A 15,837-nucleotide genomic window follows, 5' to 3' on the forward strand; every position below is an offset into this window, starting at 1 on the left:
TTTCAAATGCATTAAAGAACTTTGACTATAAAGAATTTGTTTTTCTGTCTTTCTCATTAGATTACACACTCCTTGAGAAAAGTAACAGAGGAGGAGAAAGGACAATACAGCAGCAGTTGATAACAGCATATAGCAGAATAGAAAAAATATATGTAAATTAAACTAAATTGAGATTATATAGTTAATGCTATAAGCCACAAGATTACATAGCTGATAACTGCTAAAGATGGCTGTTGGACAAACATGAGATAGGAAGGTGGAATTTTCATGATCATTGATAATATTTACGTCCACAAGTTACCATACATGGTTTTCAAGTAATTTGCAATTTAAAGGGGCAGACAGAAACTAAACTAACTCTCAGTAAATGGCTATGTAAATTAGTGGTTAAACAGTTTGGGTAGGCCAGCTGATACGTACAGAAATGCTTTGGGCATTAGGTGGATAAAAGCCTAGGAGGAAAATAATTTAATTAACCAATCAGGGAAGGTGATTTCCCAGAGAAGTGACTCAGGAAGGCTTTGAAAATGGAAAGCTATGGTCTGGTGGATTTAAAAGAGAAGTGAATTCAAGGCCAGATGATGGGCATGAGCCAGAGGTCACAGGTCAGGAAGGCACCTCATCCAAGATATCTTCCCTGGCTAATCTCTCACTTCCCAATTATTCATTTTCTCATCTGTATTGCCTACATTATTCAATAGTATTTATTGAGCGCTTACTATGCGCAGAGCACTGTACTAAGCGCTTGGAATGAACAAGTCGGCAACAGATAAAGACAGTCCCTGCCGTTTGACAGGCTTACAGTCTAATCGGGGGAGACAGACAAACAAGAACAATGGCAATAAATAGAGTCAAGGGAAGAACATCTCGTAAAAACAATGGCATAAATAGAATCGAGGCGATGTACATTAACAAAATAAATAGGGTAATGAAAATATATACAGTTGAGTTGAGTTGGATTCTAATCCCAGCTCTGCCACCTGCTGGCTGTGTGATGTGAGGCAATAATTTAGCTGCTCTGTGCCTCAGTTTCCTCATCTGTAAAATGGGCATTAAATACCTGCTCTCCCTCCAATTTAGACTGAGATACCCAAGAAAGACAGGAACTGTGTCTGAGCTCATTATCTTATATCTACTCCAGTGCTTAGTACAATGCAGAGTACATAGTAAATGCTCTTTTTTAGTGGTATTTGTTAAGGGCATACTATATACCAGGCACTGCACTAAGGACTGGAGCAGATACCAGTCAACATACTTAGAACTGTACCTTTTATGCACTTGGATACTCACCCCATACTTACACTACAGCACTTATATACATATCCTTATACATTTATAATTTCTTTTGATGTCCATCTCCCACATCAGTCTGGGTCCGTGAGGGCAGAAATTACATCTACCAACTCTACCACCTCCGCATCAAACAAAAACTCCTCACCAGTAGCTTTAAAGCACTCTACTGCCTTGTCCCCTCCAACTCACTTAGATACTCTCCTTCTAAAACCCAGCCTGAACCCTTCGCTCCTTAAATGCTAACCTTCTCACTGTGTCTTGCTCTCGCCTATCTCACTGCCGAACCTAACCGACAACCTGCCTCTGGCTTGAAATGGCCTCCTTCCTCAGAGTGAGACAATCACTCACTCCCACTTTTAAAGCCTTACTGAAGGCATGTCTCCTGCAAGAGGCCTTCCCAGACTAAGCCCCACTTTTCCTCATCTTCCATGCACTTCTGCATCGCCCTGACTTGCTCTTCCCTTAGAGAAGCAGCATGGCTCAGGGGAAAGAGCACGGGCTTTGGAGTCAGAGGTCATGGGTTCGAATCCCGGCTCGGTCACTTGTCAGCTGTGTGACTTTGGGCAAGTCACTTAACTTCTCAGTGCCTCAGTTACCTCATCTGTAAAATGGGGATGCAGACTGTGAGCCCCACCTGGGACAACCTGATTCCCCTGTGTCTACCCCAGTGCTTACAACAGTGCTCGGCACATAGTAAGCGCTTAACAAATACCAACATTATTATTATTATTATTCCCTTTGCTCTTCCCCACCACCCCAGCCCCACAGCAGTTATGTACATATCTGTAGTTTATTTATTTGTATTGATGTCTGTCTACCCTTATCTAGACTGTAAGCTCATTGTGGGCAGGGAATGTGCCTCTATATTCTTGCACTGTACCCTCCCAAGCACTTAGTACAGTGCTCTGCACACAGTAAACACTCAATACAATTGAATGAACTGTATTGTACCCTCCAAGCACTTAATAATGATAATAATAATGATGGTATTTGTTAAGCACTTACTACATGCCAAGCACTTAGTGCTCCACATACAGTAAGAACTCAAGGAAACCAATCAGTGGTATTTACAAAGGGCTTAGGGTGTGCAAAGCAGAGCACACAGTGGACAGGAATTGGGTCTACAAACTCTATTGTATTGTACTCTCCCAAGGTCTTAGTACATCATTCCACACAAACGATCAACCCCCACTGACTGAATCAAGTGAAATACAATTTAAAAGAGATGAAGAAAACAATATTCCATCATTAAAAGGAAGCAGCATGGCCAAGCACATACTGCACTGGGAGTCAGAAGGATCTGGGTTCTATTGCTGACTCCGCCACTTGCCTCCTGGGTGACCTTCATGATGTCAATCTAGGAAAATGAACCAAGTGGATTGTTTGGATGGTGAAACCAACTGGAGTATGGTGACATATTTGGTATACATCAATTCATTCAGTTGTATTTACTGAGCACTTAGTGTGTATTAAGCACTGTGCTAAGCACTTGAGAGAGTACAGTACAACAATAAACCGACACATTCCCTGGCCACACGAATTTACAAATCAGACAGGGAGAGACAAACATCAATACAAATAAATTACAGACATATACATAAGTGCTGTGGGGCTGACACCAGGGAAGAACAAAGGGAAGAGCTAGTTAAGGCGATGCATTAGGGAGTGGGAGAAGAGGAAAGGAGGGACTTAGTCTGGAAAGACTTTTTGAAGGAGGTGCGCCCTCAGTAAGGCTTTGCAGGAGGGGGAAGAGTAATTGTCTGCCAGATCTAAGGAGGGAGGGCATTTCAGGGCAGAGGCAGGATGTGGGCTAGAGGTCGGCAGCAAGATAGGTGAGAGCAAGACCTCAGTGAGAAGGTTAGCATTAGAGGAGTGAAGTGTACAGGCTGGACTGTAGAAGGAGAGTATCAAGGTGAAGTAGGTGGGGGCAAGGAGGTGGAGTGTTTTAAAACCACTGGTGAGGAGTTTCTGTTTGATGCGGAGGTGGATGGGCAAACACTGGATTGAGTTTTTTGAGGATTGGGGTGACATGTCCTGAACATATCTGTTGAAAAATGATTCTGACAGCAGAGTGAAGTATGGACTGGAGTGGAGAGAGACAGTAGGCTGGGAAGTCAGCAAGGAGGCTGATGCAGTAATTCAGGAGGGATAAGATGAGTCATTGTATTAACTTGGTAGCAGTTTGGATGGAGAGGAAAGAGCGGGTTTTAGCGATGTCTTGAAGGTGGGACTGACAGGACTTAGTGATAGACTGAATATGTGTGTTGAATGAGAGAGAGGATTCAAGGATAATGTCAAGGTTATGGGCTTGTGAGACAGGAAGGATGGTGATGCCATCTACAGGAATGGGAAAGTCACAGAGTAGACAGGGTATGAGTGGGAAGATAAGACTTTCTATTACTCCAAAGGTAAAACCACTGGGACTTTCAGCAGTTTTAATCCTCCACAAAAGCACAGTGCTCCAGGCACTCTGAAGTTTTAAAGAACACTATAGGTAGAAAAAGCCTAGAAGGACATCACCTCTATCTGAAAGGCATTGAGAATACACAACATGGATAAAAATCAACAGCACTGAGCAAACCAACAACCTCTGGGAGATCATCTGACAGCCTTCAGATCAGCCAGAGAAATCTGTTAAACTCCATCATCTCAAGAAAAATACTAGGACGAAAACATTAACAAAACCCACAGATTACTACACCTTTTAAATTCTTCAAAATGACTAACTGATGGTAGGACAGATAAATTACCTAACAGGGTTGCTGGTCAGAGATACTCTCAGGGACTCCAAACAAGTGACAAGTCTTTCATCTGCAGTTCCTGTTTTGAGTTCATGGATGAATTCCTGTGGTGAGATTTGTCGTCTGCTCTTCAGGCTTCCCTTTAAAACAGAATAAGAAGTTACACAGAAAAAAGCTTCTGATTACATCTAGATTACCTGCCTATCCATCTGCAACTTGACTCTAACTCCTGAACACACATATCTTCAAATAACAATATAATATTTCAGTTCTGATTAGAAAACACTGCATATATTATCTTTTGAATTTACAAATGAAGGTATTTAAGAGTTTTTCAGACTTTCCATACCCATATATTTTTTCTAATTGAGGAAGACATGCAAGCAGAATCAAAACAGTGGATCATGTGGCATAGAAGTTGAATTATGAAAAAAATCATATGACCCCCTCGTTGAAAAGGCCCTGAATTACATGATAAGTTACAAAACATGGACATGGAGTTCCTATGCAATGGAAGTGGATAATAAATAGAATAGAAGGATTTTCTATAGTAGAGGCTATCGTCTCAAGGCTATATGGCAATCTCTGGCACTGAAGAGCTATTTTCAACCAGTTTATCATAAATTAGGGTAATTTAGTCATTTTTGCTACTCAAATAAATCCTAATTCCTGCCAGTACTGGCATACAGGGAAAGATTAAATATTCTGGTTAAGAACATTTTTATATTTTGCTTCAGGAGTACGTTTAATAGAAAGGTCAACACATATGCTTAAAATGAAGAGAACACACTCATTCTGGTGTCCAAAGTAGTGATACATTTTAGTTCCATCCATCACTTTGAAATATACTATGTTGTGTATTATGCCTAATCATAAGTGCACTGGGATGAATCTCAGCACCTTATCTCCATTTATTCCTCGAAATTAAATTTCTGAGAAACAACCAAAAGGTAAATAAATATAACTTTTCTATTAAGACTACTTTAAAATAATGCTATGCAAATTATTTCCGGGTGAACGTTATCCTAACTAATAATCATATTTTTTCCTTTACGATGCTTTAAAAGTCACATCAAAATGAACATTTGAATATAAATGTACATTTTCATTCTCATGACAGCATTTTAGCAATATCATTTAACTTGACAGTTTTGCTTACTGTCTTAGAAGCAGTATTAATGTATTGCATCACCATTTCCTTTTTGATACTTAAATCCTTTTCCCGCAAAGGTGCCTTTTTATCTTCATTTAAATTCATATCTTCCTGGAAAACACAATTGAAAGGCCTCATTTTAGAATGAAAGTTGAGCAGCAATTCCACAAACGCTATCAATGTACCTCTAAAATAGCATTTTTTTTTTAGAACGATTTAGCTGTAGTTCTTCCTACAAGAGGAAATAGTTTTGATCCCTTTGCTTCTTCTAAGCCTCCTCAACCCTACAATTCTCTGAAAGGTTTATTTGGAAAAGTTTCTCAAATTTAAGAAACTTCCTACAAACTAGCCAACGAGACGGTCTTTACTGAATTTGCCCCTCTAATGACTGATTGCCTTTAAGTGACTCCTTCAAAATAGAGCTATTTAAAGCCATTTGTACCTATATTTTATTTGAGTGGCCCTCTATACCAAACCCAAGTTTGAGCAACTCCATTTCTTTTATTTCCACAATCAAAAAGGTTACATAATGAACGATAAATAATTTAAAAACCACAGTCTCTTGCTTTCTACATATGGGTAAAATGAAGTCCTCTCCCAAGCAAAACTCAAGGTAACAGTCAAGGCCAAAGATGGTGAATTCCTGGACAAATCTAGATTTCTTCCTAGTTCTGTAACACTGTTACATTTGCTACATTCTAAGTAGTAGTAGTAGTAGTAATACTATTTATCAAGCACTTACTGTGTGCAGAGCACTGTACTAAGCACTGAGGAAAAAACCCAAGGGTGAGAGTTAGGCTCAGATCCCAATCTAAAATAATGTGAGGCAGGGGTCCCCTTGGAGAACCAGAGTGCCAGTGTCCTGCAGCACCCTGCAGTGCCGGGACAGCTCCAGTCTGTGCCCTGTCCTTGGGCCATGGGCCACTCCTTCGACAGTGGCTGACAGGTGGCTGACAGCAGGCAAAAGTTGAGCGTGGACTGTCCACATCTGTGAGCGGGGCTACTGCTCGCCTCATGATGCCCGGGGTGGCCTCAGCTGTGGTGGGTGGGGGTGACATCTTGCTTTTGCCAGTGGTGTGCTAAGTGTAGGCTCTTTTTTTTATTTTTAAAGGGCATTTCTAAGTTGCTTATTAGGTGCCAGGGACTGTCTAAGCACTAGCTATATAAAAGATAATCAGGTTGGACACAGTCCCTGTCCCAAACAGAGCTCATTGGCTTTATCCCCATTTTATGATGACGTTACTGAGGTACAGAGAAGTGAGGTGACTTCCCCAAGCCACACAGCAGATAAGTGGCAGAGCAAGGATTAGAAACATGTCCTTCTGACTCCCAGGGCCATGTCCTTTCCACCAATCCACATGGCTTCTTAAAATGGGTGGCGTAGCTTGATGGGGCCTAGTCCAAAGGGCCAAACTGGTCATCCTACCAGGCCCGGGGCTAACTTGACAAGTAGGGGGGTGGGCTAGCATTGGGCAGGAAGGAGGACAGTCAAAAAATCCAGTATTAGACTCTAAACTCAAAGCAGGAACAGTTTATCATCTATATGTCCAATAATCAGAGTGCTCGGCACTCGGAGCTTAATACCCAGTTGATGAAAATTATGGCAACAGCTGAATATTGGGGATCAACAGCAACCTGGTGTACTGCAATCAAATAATGAATGGCTCATACCCTTTAGACTGTAAGTTTCTTGTGGTCAGGGACCAGATTTACCAAATCTGTTACACTGTACTCTGTCAAGCATTTAGTACAGTGCTCTGCACAGAGTAAGCATTCAGCAGATGTCACTGATTGATCAATTTTTCCAAGGGAAGCTTCAAAGGGATAATGAGATTGAAGGAAAACTAGCACAGATAGCACATATACAGCAAATACAAACATATTAACACAATCTGCATGTGAGTCCAAGGACATAAGGCATTTTTCAGCCACACTGGTCAGATGGAACAACTCTTCTTTAGTGGAATCATCTTGAACTATGAAAGGCAAAGCTAGACACTATGGATGTCAAGACCAACTAATATGCTATGAAATTTTATCAGTTAAAAAGCTGCAGGCTGCATCACCCTAAGGTTTCCTGAAGCTTTATAGTTATAATATGATTTTGAGCTAGACACTGTGGTTTGGGGCTTTCAAGGAAACTAAAGATGAAGAGCAAGAAACTTCACATCTTTCTAGTTTTACTGCATGAATGTCTTAACATTTTATAAATTAAAGCTATTAGGAAGGAGAGAGTGCGCGTGCGCGCATGTGTGTGTGTGTGTGAGTGTGTCTCTTAGCAGTATGGCATAGTAGATAAAGCATGGGCCTGGGAGTCAGAAGGATCTGTGTTCTAATCCTGGCTCCTCCACTTGTCTGCTGTGTGGTCTTGGGCAAGTTACCTAAATTCTCTGTCCCTGAGTTACTTCATCTGTAAAATAATAATAATAATGTTGGTATTTGTTGAGCGCTTATTATGTATCGAACACCATTCTAAGCACTGGGGTAGCTACAGGGTAATCAGGTTGTCCCAAATGAGGCTCACAGGCTTTCTCTCCTAGACCCCCTCCAATCTGGCTTCCGTCCCCTCCACTCTACCGAGACTGCTCTCTCTAAGGTCACCCATGACCTCCTTCTTGCCAAATCCAATGGCTCCTACTCCATTCTGATCCTCCTTGACCTCTCTGCTGCCTTTGACACTGTCGACCATCCCCTCCTCCTCCATACCTTATCTCACCTTGGCTTCACTGACTCCTTCCTCTCCTGGATCTCCTCTTACCTCTCTGGCTGGTCATTCTCGGTCTCCTTCGCTGGCGCCTCCTCCCCCTCCCATCCTTTAACTGTTGGAGTTCCTCAAGGGTCAGTTCTTGGCCCTCTTCTGTTCTCCATTTACACTCACTCCCTTGGTGAACTCATTCGCTCTCACGGCTTTGACTACCATCTCTACGCAGATGACACGCAGATCTACATCTCCGCCCCTGTCCTCTCCCCATCCCTTCAGGCTCGCATCTCCTCCTGCCTCCAGGATGTCTCCACCTGGATGTCGGCCCGCCACCTAAAACTCACCATGAGCAAGACTGAGCTCTTCATCTTCCCTCCCAAACCCGGTCCTCTCCCAGACTTCCCTATCACCGTGGATAGCACGACCATCCTTCCCGTCTCTCAGGCCCGCAATCTCGGTGTCATCCTTGACTCGTCTCTCTCGTTCACCCCACACATCCTATCCGTTACCAAGATCTGCCGGTTTCACCTTTACAATATCGCCAAGATCCACCCTTTCCCCTCCACCCAAACGGCTACCTTACTGCTACGGGCTCTCGTTATATCCCGGCTAGACTACTGTGTCAGCCTTCTCTCTGACCTCCCTTCCTCCTCTCTCACCCCGCTCCGGTCTATTCTTCACTCCGCTGCCCGGCTCATCTTCCTGCAGAAATGATCTGGGCATGTCACTCCCCTTCTTAAACAACTCCAGTGGTTGCCTATCGACCTCCACTCCAAACAAAAACTCCTCACTCTAGGCTTCAAGGCTCTACATCACCTTGCCCCTTCCTACCTCTCCTCCCTTCTCTCTTTCTATCGCCCACCCCGCACGCTCCGCTCCTCTGCCGTCCACCTCTTCACCATCCCTCGGTCTCACCTATCCCGCCATCGACCCCTGGGCCACGTCCTCCCGCGGTCCTGGAACACCCTCCCTCCTCACCTCCGCCAAACTGATTCTCTTCCCCTCTTCAAAACCCTACTTAAAACTCACCTCCTCCAAGAGGCCTTCCCAGACTGAGCTCCTCTTCTCCCTCTACTCCATCTACCACCCCCCCTTCACCTCTCCGCAGCTTAACCCTCTTTTCTCTCCATTTCACTCTGCTCCTCCCCCCTCCCTTCCCATCCCCTCAGCACTGTACTCGTCCGCTCAACTGTATATATTTTCATTACCCTATTTATTTTGTTAATGAAATGTACATCGCCTTGATTCTATTTAGTTGCCATTATTTTTACGAGATGTTCTTCCCCTTGACTCTATTTATTGCCATTGTTCTTGTCTGTCCGTCTCCCCCGATTAGACTGTAAGCCCGTCAAACGGTAGGGACTGTCTCTATCTGTTGCCGACTTGTTCATTCCAAGCGCTTAGTACAGTGCTCTGCACATAGTAAGCACTCAATAAATACTATTGAATGAATGAATAATCCCAATTTTACAGATTAGATAACTGAGGCACAGAGAAGTGAAGTGACTTGCCCAAAGTCACACAGCTGACAGGTGGCGGAGCCAGGATTAGAACCCATGACCTATGACTCCTAAACCCGTGCTCTTTCTACTGAGCCACACTGCTTCTCTAATGGGAATTAAGACTGTGAACCCCATGTAGGATGGGGCTGTGTCAACCTGATTAGCTTTTATCTACCCCAGAGTTTAGCACAGTGCTTGACAGATAGTAAGCGCTTAATAAATGTCATCATTACTCTTATTATTATTTGGTACCCTTCCAGGGCAAGTCATTTAACTTCTCTGTGCCTCAGTTACCTCATCTGTAAAATGGGGATTAAGACTGTGAGCCCCACGTGGGACATCCTGCTTACCCTGTGTCTACCCCAGCGCTTAGAACAGTGCTCGGCACATAGTAAGTGCTTAACAAATGAGAATGAGAAGCAGCGTGGCTCACTGGAAAGAGCACAGGCTTTGGAGTCAGAGGTCATGGGTTCAAACCCTGGCTCTGCCACTTGCCAGCTGTGTGACTTTGGGCAAGTCACTTAACTTCTCGGTGCCTCAGTTCCCTCATCTGTAAAATGGGGATTAAGACTGTGAGCCCTACGTGGGACAACTTGATTCCCCTGTGTCTACCCCAGCGCTTAGAACAGTGCTCGGCACATAGTAAGCGCTTAACAAATACCAACATTATTATTATTATTATTATTATTAACAAATACCAACATTATTATTATTATTATTATTATTATCTACCTTACTTCCATACTCCTGCCAACCGTAATTTCCCTCGCTGCAAAAGATCAAATAAAGAACTTAATTACTACTTGCTCACAAACTATTATAGATTATTGGCACCAATAATAGAGTTCAGAAGTTTGACACCTAAATTTACCTTAGTACCTTAGTACTATAGAACTGATGAGACTAAGGTGACTGCAGAAGCACATTTAATCAGGCAAATCAGTAATGCAATCTTTACCTGCCAGTCACTGCGACCTAATCAAAACAATAAATAGTTGTCAATAAATTCTAGTAAAAGGAGGAAATCATCCATCCTCTAATTGCAATTTATTTAACCATCTGACTTGGGAAGAAACAGTTCTGATAAAAGATAATAAAAAAAAAAAGCTAGGCAGTATACATTCACGATAAATGAAGTTATTGGCCTCACCAAATGGATCAAACATGTTATTTAAACATATTATGATAGATTTATTTTTTTAAAACTATTGTTACTTCACCTATCCATTTGGCTAAAACACTGTTTACCATCCTAAGTCAGTTCTCTAATCAGTTTCTTAGATGTATAAACTCCCAAAAGACAAAAATTCAATGCTCTCAAATCTTTTATTTTCACATTTATCTGGACCTAGAAGGAGCAGCTTAGCATTGATATTATCCCTCTGGTAAACACAAACCCATGAATCAACTTGACAATTGCCTTATACTTTTATACTGTATCTTTCCTTCTTAGTATTTGAGTTGTCCTTTTAAGTTTTTAGCCTCATGTACTTCAGTTTTTCAAATTCTGCACTTGAAGAAAAACTGTGACAACTGACAAGATATATTCCCACAAAGCACAGCTCCATATTATATAACTTAAGAAATTCTTGGCACTTAAAAAATATTTTCCAGAAACAAAATTAGTTTCTTATTTGATTATTTACCTGGTATAGAGTACTCTAGAGTGTAAGCTCATTATGGGCAGGGAACATATCTGCTTATTGTCTTGTATTTTACTCTCCCAAATGCTTAGAACAGTGCTCTGCAAATAGTAAGTGCTCAACAAATACTATTGATTGATGTGAAACATAAATGTAACCATAAAAGTGTCATTATCATAATAATCAAAATAGCAGTTGTTGTTCTTGTCTGTCCGTCTCCCCTGATTAGACTGTAAGCCCGTCAAACGGCAGGGACTGTCTCTATCTGTTGCCGACTTGTTTATCCCAAGCGCTTAGTACAGTGCTCTGCACATAGTAAGCGCTCAATAAATACTATTGTATGAATGAATGAAAGTTAAGAGTTTACTATGTGCCAAGCACTGTTCTAAGCACTGAGGTAGATACCAGATAAACCAGTCCCTGTCCCACAAGAGGCTCAGTCAAATGGGGAAGGAGAGCATTGTTATTAATAGTATTTATTGTGCTTACTGTCCGCAAAGCACTGTACTAAGCACTTGGGAGAATACAATATAATATCAGACATATTCCTTGCCCAAAATGAGCACACAGTCTAGAGGGGGATACATACATTAACATAAATAAATAGAAAAATGAATACATAAATTACAGAGATATATATAGTTATATTTATATATATATATATATACATATATGTGTGTGTGTGTGTGTGCGCTATGGGGAAGGGAGGGAGGATGAATGAAGAAGCAAGTATGAGCAGAGCAGAAGGGAGTGGGAGAAGAGGAGGACTCAATCAGGGAAGGCTTCCTGGAGGAGATGTGTCTTCAGGAAAGCTTTGAAGTGGGGGAGAGCAATTATCTTGTCTGATATGAGGAGGGAGGGTGTTCCAGGACAGAGGTAGGATATGGGCGAGAGGTCGGCAGCGAGACAGATGAAACTGAGGTACAGTGAGAAGGTTAGCACAAGAGGAATGAAGTGTGTGGGCTGGGGGGTAGTAAGAGAGCAGCGAGGTGAGGTAGGAGGGTTAAGGTGAGGTGGTTAAGTGCTTTAAAGCCAATGGTGAGGAGTTTTTGCTTGATGAGTAGGTGGATGGGCAACCACTGGAGTTTCTCGAGCAGTGGAGAAACATGGTCTGAGCATTTTTGAAAGAAAATGATTCGAACAGCAGAATGCAGTATGGACTGGACTGGAAATAGGAAGGAGGGAGGTCAGGAAGAAGGCTGATATAATAAAGGCAGGATAAGGTAAGTGCTTACATCAATATAGTAGTAGTTTGGAAGGGTGGATTTTAGCGATGTTGTGATGGTAGAACTGACAGGATTTGGTGATGGCTTGAATCTGTGGGTGGAACGAGAGAGAGGGACCAGGATAACGCCAAGGTTACAGGCTTATGAGACAGGAAGGATGGTAGTGGTGCAACAGTGATGGGAAAGTGAGCAGGAGGACAAGGTTTGAGAGGAAAGATAATAAGTTCTGTTTAAGCCATTCTGAACATGTACCATATATCCATTTTTACATGCAGAAACTGAGGCACAGAGAAATTAAGTCTCTTGCTCAAGGTCCTAAAGCAGATAAGTGGCACTGTTGGGATTAGAACCTAGGTCTCAGTGACTCCCTGTGCTCTTTCCATTAGGTCATGCTGCTGGCACTGCATTCTGATATTTTGATATGGGCCAGTTTGATATTGGCACTTTCTGCACACAGACCTCTGAACTAAGCAAAACGCAGCAGAATTCGTAGACAATCTCCATCCACAAGGAGTTTATAGTCTACGGTTCATATTTTATGAAAAGTCCAGTTTTCCACTGTTATTTCATGTTTATTCTCCAACTGAGACTCATATGTGTTCTTACCACCCTAATTTTTTAATATATAAATTCAAAGAATGGAGACATTTCAAAAAAAAAAAACAAAACTTTACCATTCAGAACAATGGATGTGACCACAAAAAAAAAGTGAAAAGGAGTTTCAATTAAACCTAGAGGAATTTGTTTTATGTATAACGAATAGTATCTAGAACAATAACTATGCAAGAGATGCTTGTGTTGAACAACCTTGAGAGCTTAGTTTGGTGTTCTGCTTCCCGTAAGTGGCTCATTGAGTGGCTCATTGAATGGTAACAGCAGCAAGGGCCTGGAGCTTCACTCAGGGCACACAGGTGGTTTTTGTAGTGTCAAGGAATTACCAGAAATGTCAGTCAACCATATTTATTGAGCACTAACTGTGTGCAGAACACTGCATTCATTTAATCATATTTATTGAGTGCTTACAGTGTGCAAAGCACTGTACTAAGCATTTGGGAGAGTACAATACAACAATAAACAGACACTTTCCCTTTCCACAACAAATTTACAGTCTAGAGGGATTGACAACCCCCACCCCAACCCCACCAGCCCTGCTTTGTCATTCATCTCTCCATCTTCTCCTACAGCTCCCCGACAGCAAGTGCCCTGTACCTCCCCGGGCCCAGGGGCCCGAATCACCAGGACCCTAACCCACGGTCTTTTCAGAGGAGCCAGCCTTACCATCAGGAGGCACCAATCCCAGCAAAGGAGGGAAATCTCTCTAATTACCATTGACTGCCCCAAGAATCATTCATTATACATGCACCTTAAAATGGGATTTGCTCTCGGCTGCTCGTAATTGCATTTCTGTGGTCGTTCAAACTGCCAGGACCAGCAAGCACGAGCTAAGAATTCCCATTACCCGGCTTCGGGGTTATATTTAAAAATCCAACTCTAAGGGCTAGAGCATTCAGTACACGCATATTTACACAAATTAAAACTAAATGCTTGGGAGAATACAACAAAAAACAGATACATTCTTTGCCCACAATGACCTTACAGTATAGACAGGGAGACAGACATTAATATAAATTACAGATATATACTTAAGTACCGCGGGACTGAGAGGGGGAATAAATAAAGGGAGCAAGTCAGGGTGATGAAGAAGGGAGTGGGAGAAGAGAAAAGGAGGGCTTAGTCAGGGAAGGCCTCTTGGAGATGTGCTGAAAGCTCTTACTTTCAGTAAGACTTTGAAGGGAGGGGAGAGTCATTGTCTGTTGGATGTGAGGATGGAGGGTGTTCTAGGGCAAAGGCAGAACTGGGCAAGAGGTCAGCAGTCAGACAAGATAGAGGTAGAGTGAGAAGGCTGGCATTAGAGGAGAGAAATGTGCAGTCTCCAAGACTCATTCATGGGGAGGACTATGGGGCTAACTGACGACCAGTGCTGTGGATAAAAGAGAGTTGAGACCTCGAGACAACTTAGGGACAAAGGGCTGAACTGAGCCAATTATTTGGGGAAATAGGGGCCCAACTGATGTTCTCTTAGCCACTATGCAAATATGTATTGGCGTGGGGCTGCAGCTTCAGTGACTTGTCAGCAAGCCTAAATAATAATTAATGATGATGCTATTTGTTAAGTGCTTACTTTGTTCCAAGCACTGTTCTAAGCACTAGAGTAGACACCAGTTAATCAGGTTGGACACAGTTCATGACCTACATGGGGCTCACAGTTTTACAGATAAGGTAACTGAGGAACTGAGGTAAGTGAAGTAACTTCCCCAAGGTCACACAGCAGACAAGTGCCAGAGCCAGAATTCAAATCCAGGTCCTCCGACTCCCAGGCCCATGCTCTTTCCACTAGGCCATGCTGCTTCTTTAAAGTGGCTTAGATGTCGTCCAGCCAATTTCAGAAAAACTGGAGTAGTGTCTCAGAATTCCTTATTGTTCTGAAATCCTCCAAGTTTAGAAAAGGGCAGGTTAAGACCCAAATAAAATCAAGAGTATTTATTGAGTTGAAGAGCCCGGTACCAAGCACTTGGGAGAATACAGTAGAGTCCCTGCCTACAGGGGGCTTACAAACTAAATGGGGAGTCATACAAAATAAATATAGATAGGGAAAATTGCAGACCATAAGGATATGTGCTGCGGGAGGGGTGAATATCAAGTCTTAAGAGGTATAGATCCAAGAACATAAGTGACACAGAGGGGAGGACAGGAAGGGGAAAGTGAGGGTTTAATCAAGGAAAGACTCAAAGTAAATATGAGTTTAGGATGGTTTAAAGTCCAGAGAGTAGTGGTCTGTTGGTTATGAAGTGGAATGGAGATCCAATTCCAGGCCAAATTGTAAGGAAGAACAATATCACATGTAAACTCATGGGCTTAAATACTTAAAAATGCATACCCCATTATCCCTAAAACACATTTTGTGCTCCGTAATATAAAAATTATAAAACTATCATTATTTAACTTGAACTCTGTGCTCTTATTTTGAACATATTCAACTCTTGGTTTCCAGATCATGTCTGGGAAGCACATAAAGCAGATACATAGATTCCCAGACAAATTTAGTGGACAGAATCTTGAAAAGAGTACCTAATCATTCAGCTATTGGCTTGAAGTATGTCCAAAGAGATCAGAATGTTACTTAATTGCTCAGCAAACCCATAGCATCAGTAATCAGAATTGACGAAACCAATTCAGGTAATAGTCTGATTAGAATTTTAGAGAAGCTAAGGTACACCAGACACCCAAAAACACAAGATCCATTAGCGTCTCTACATATAGACCACACAGACTGATCATTCCTGGAGTAAATCACCTCAATTTATAGTAAGATCACTGTGCAATTCAAATGCAAAAATTAGGTGTCCATTAACAAACCGTTTAAGACTATATATGGAAGTCTCAACAAATACACTTGTCTACTTAGACAGGTTAGATATATAATTAGGGTTGACAGGATGACTACCACCTTTATTCAGCCTGTAATTAACCAACGTAGTTGAGGAAAGGCAGAGAAGTATTAAAAAGAGGCATAAAAC

At 42.1% G+C, this 15,837-nt stretch overlaps 1 protein-coding gene across 3 annotated transcripts in view; it reads right to left on the bottom strand.

Moving 5' to 3' along the window:
- Window positions 1-15,837, bottom strand: part of DIAPH3 (diaphanous related formin 3) — a 314,905-nt gene that overhangs the window by 264,807 nt on the left and 34,261 nt on the right. For all 3 annotated transcript variants that reach the window (XM_029057148.2, XM_029057147.2, XM_039911199.1), the window contains 2 exons: window positions 5,194-5,298; window positions 4,044-4,174 (listed from right to left, as the gene is read on the bottom strand). In XM_029057148.2, the coding sequence (XP_028912981.1) occupies window positions 4,044-4,174; window positions 5,194-5,298 (236 nt within the window). The remainder of the gene's footprint in view (window positions 1-4,043; window positions 4,175-5,193; window positions 5,299-15,837) is intronic.

Source organism: Ornithorhynchus anatinus, chromosome 2 (assembly GCF_004115215.2).
Source record: "Ornithorhynchus anatinus isolate Pmale09 chromosome 2, mOrnAna1.pri.v4, whole genome shotgun sequence".
NCBI lineage: Eukaryota > Metazoa > Chordata > Mammalia > Monotremata > Ornithorhynchidae > Ornithorhynchus > Ornithorhynchus anatinus.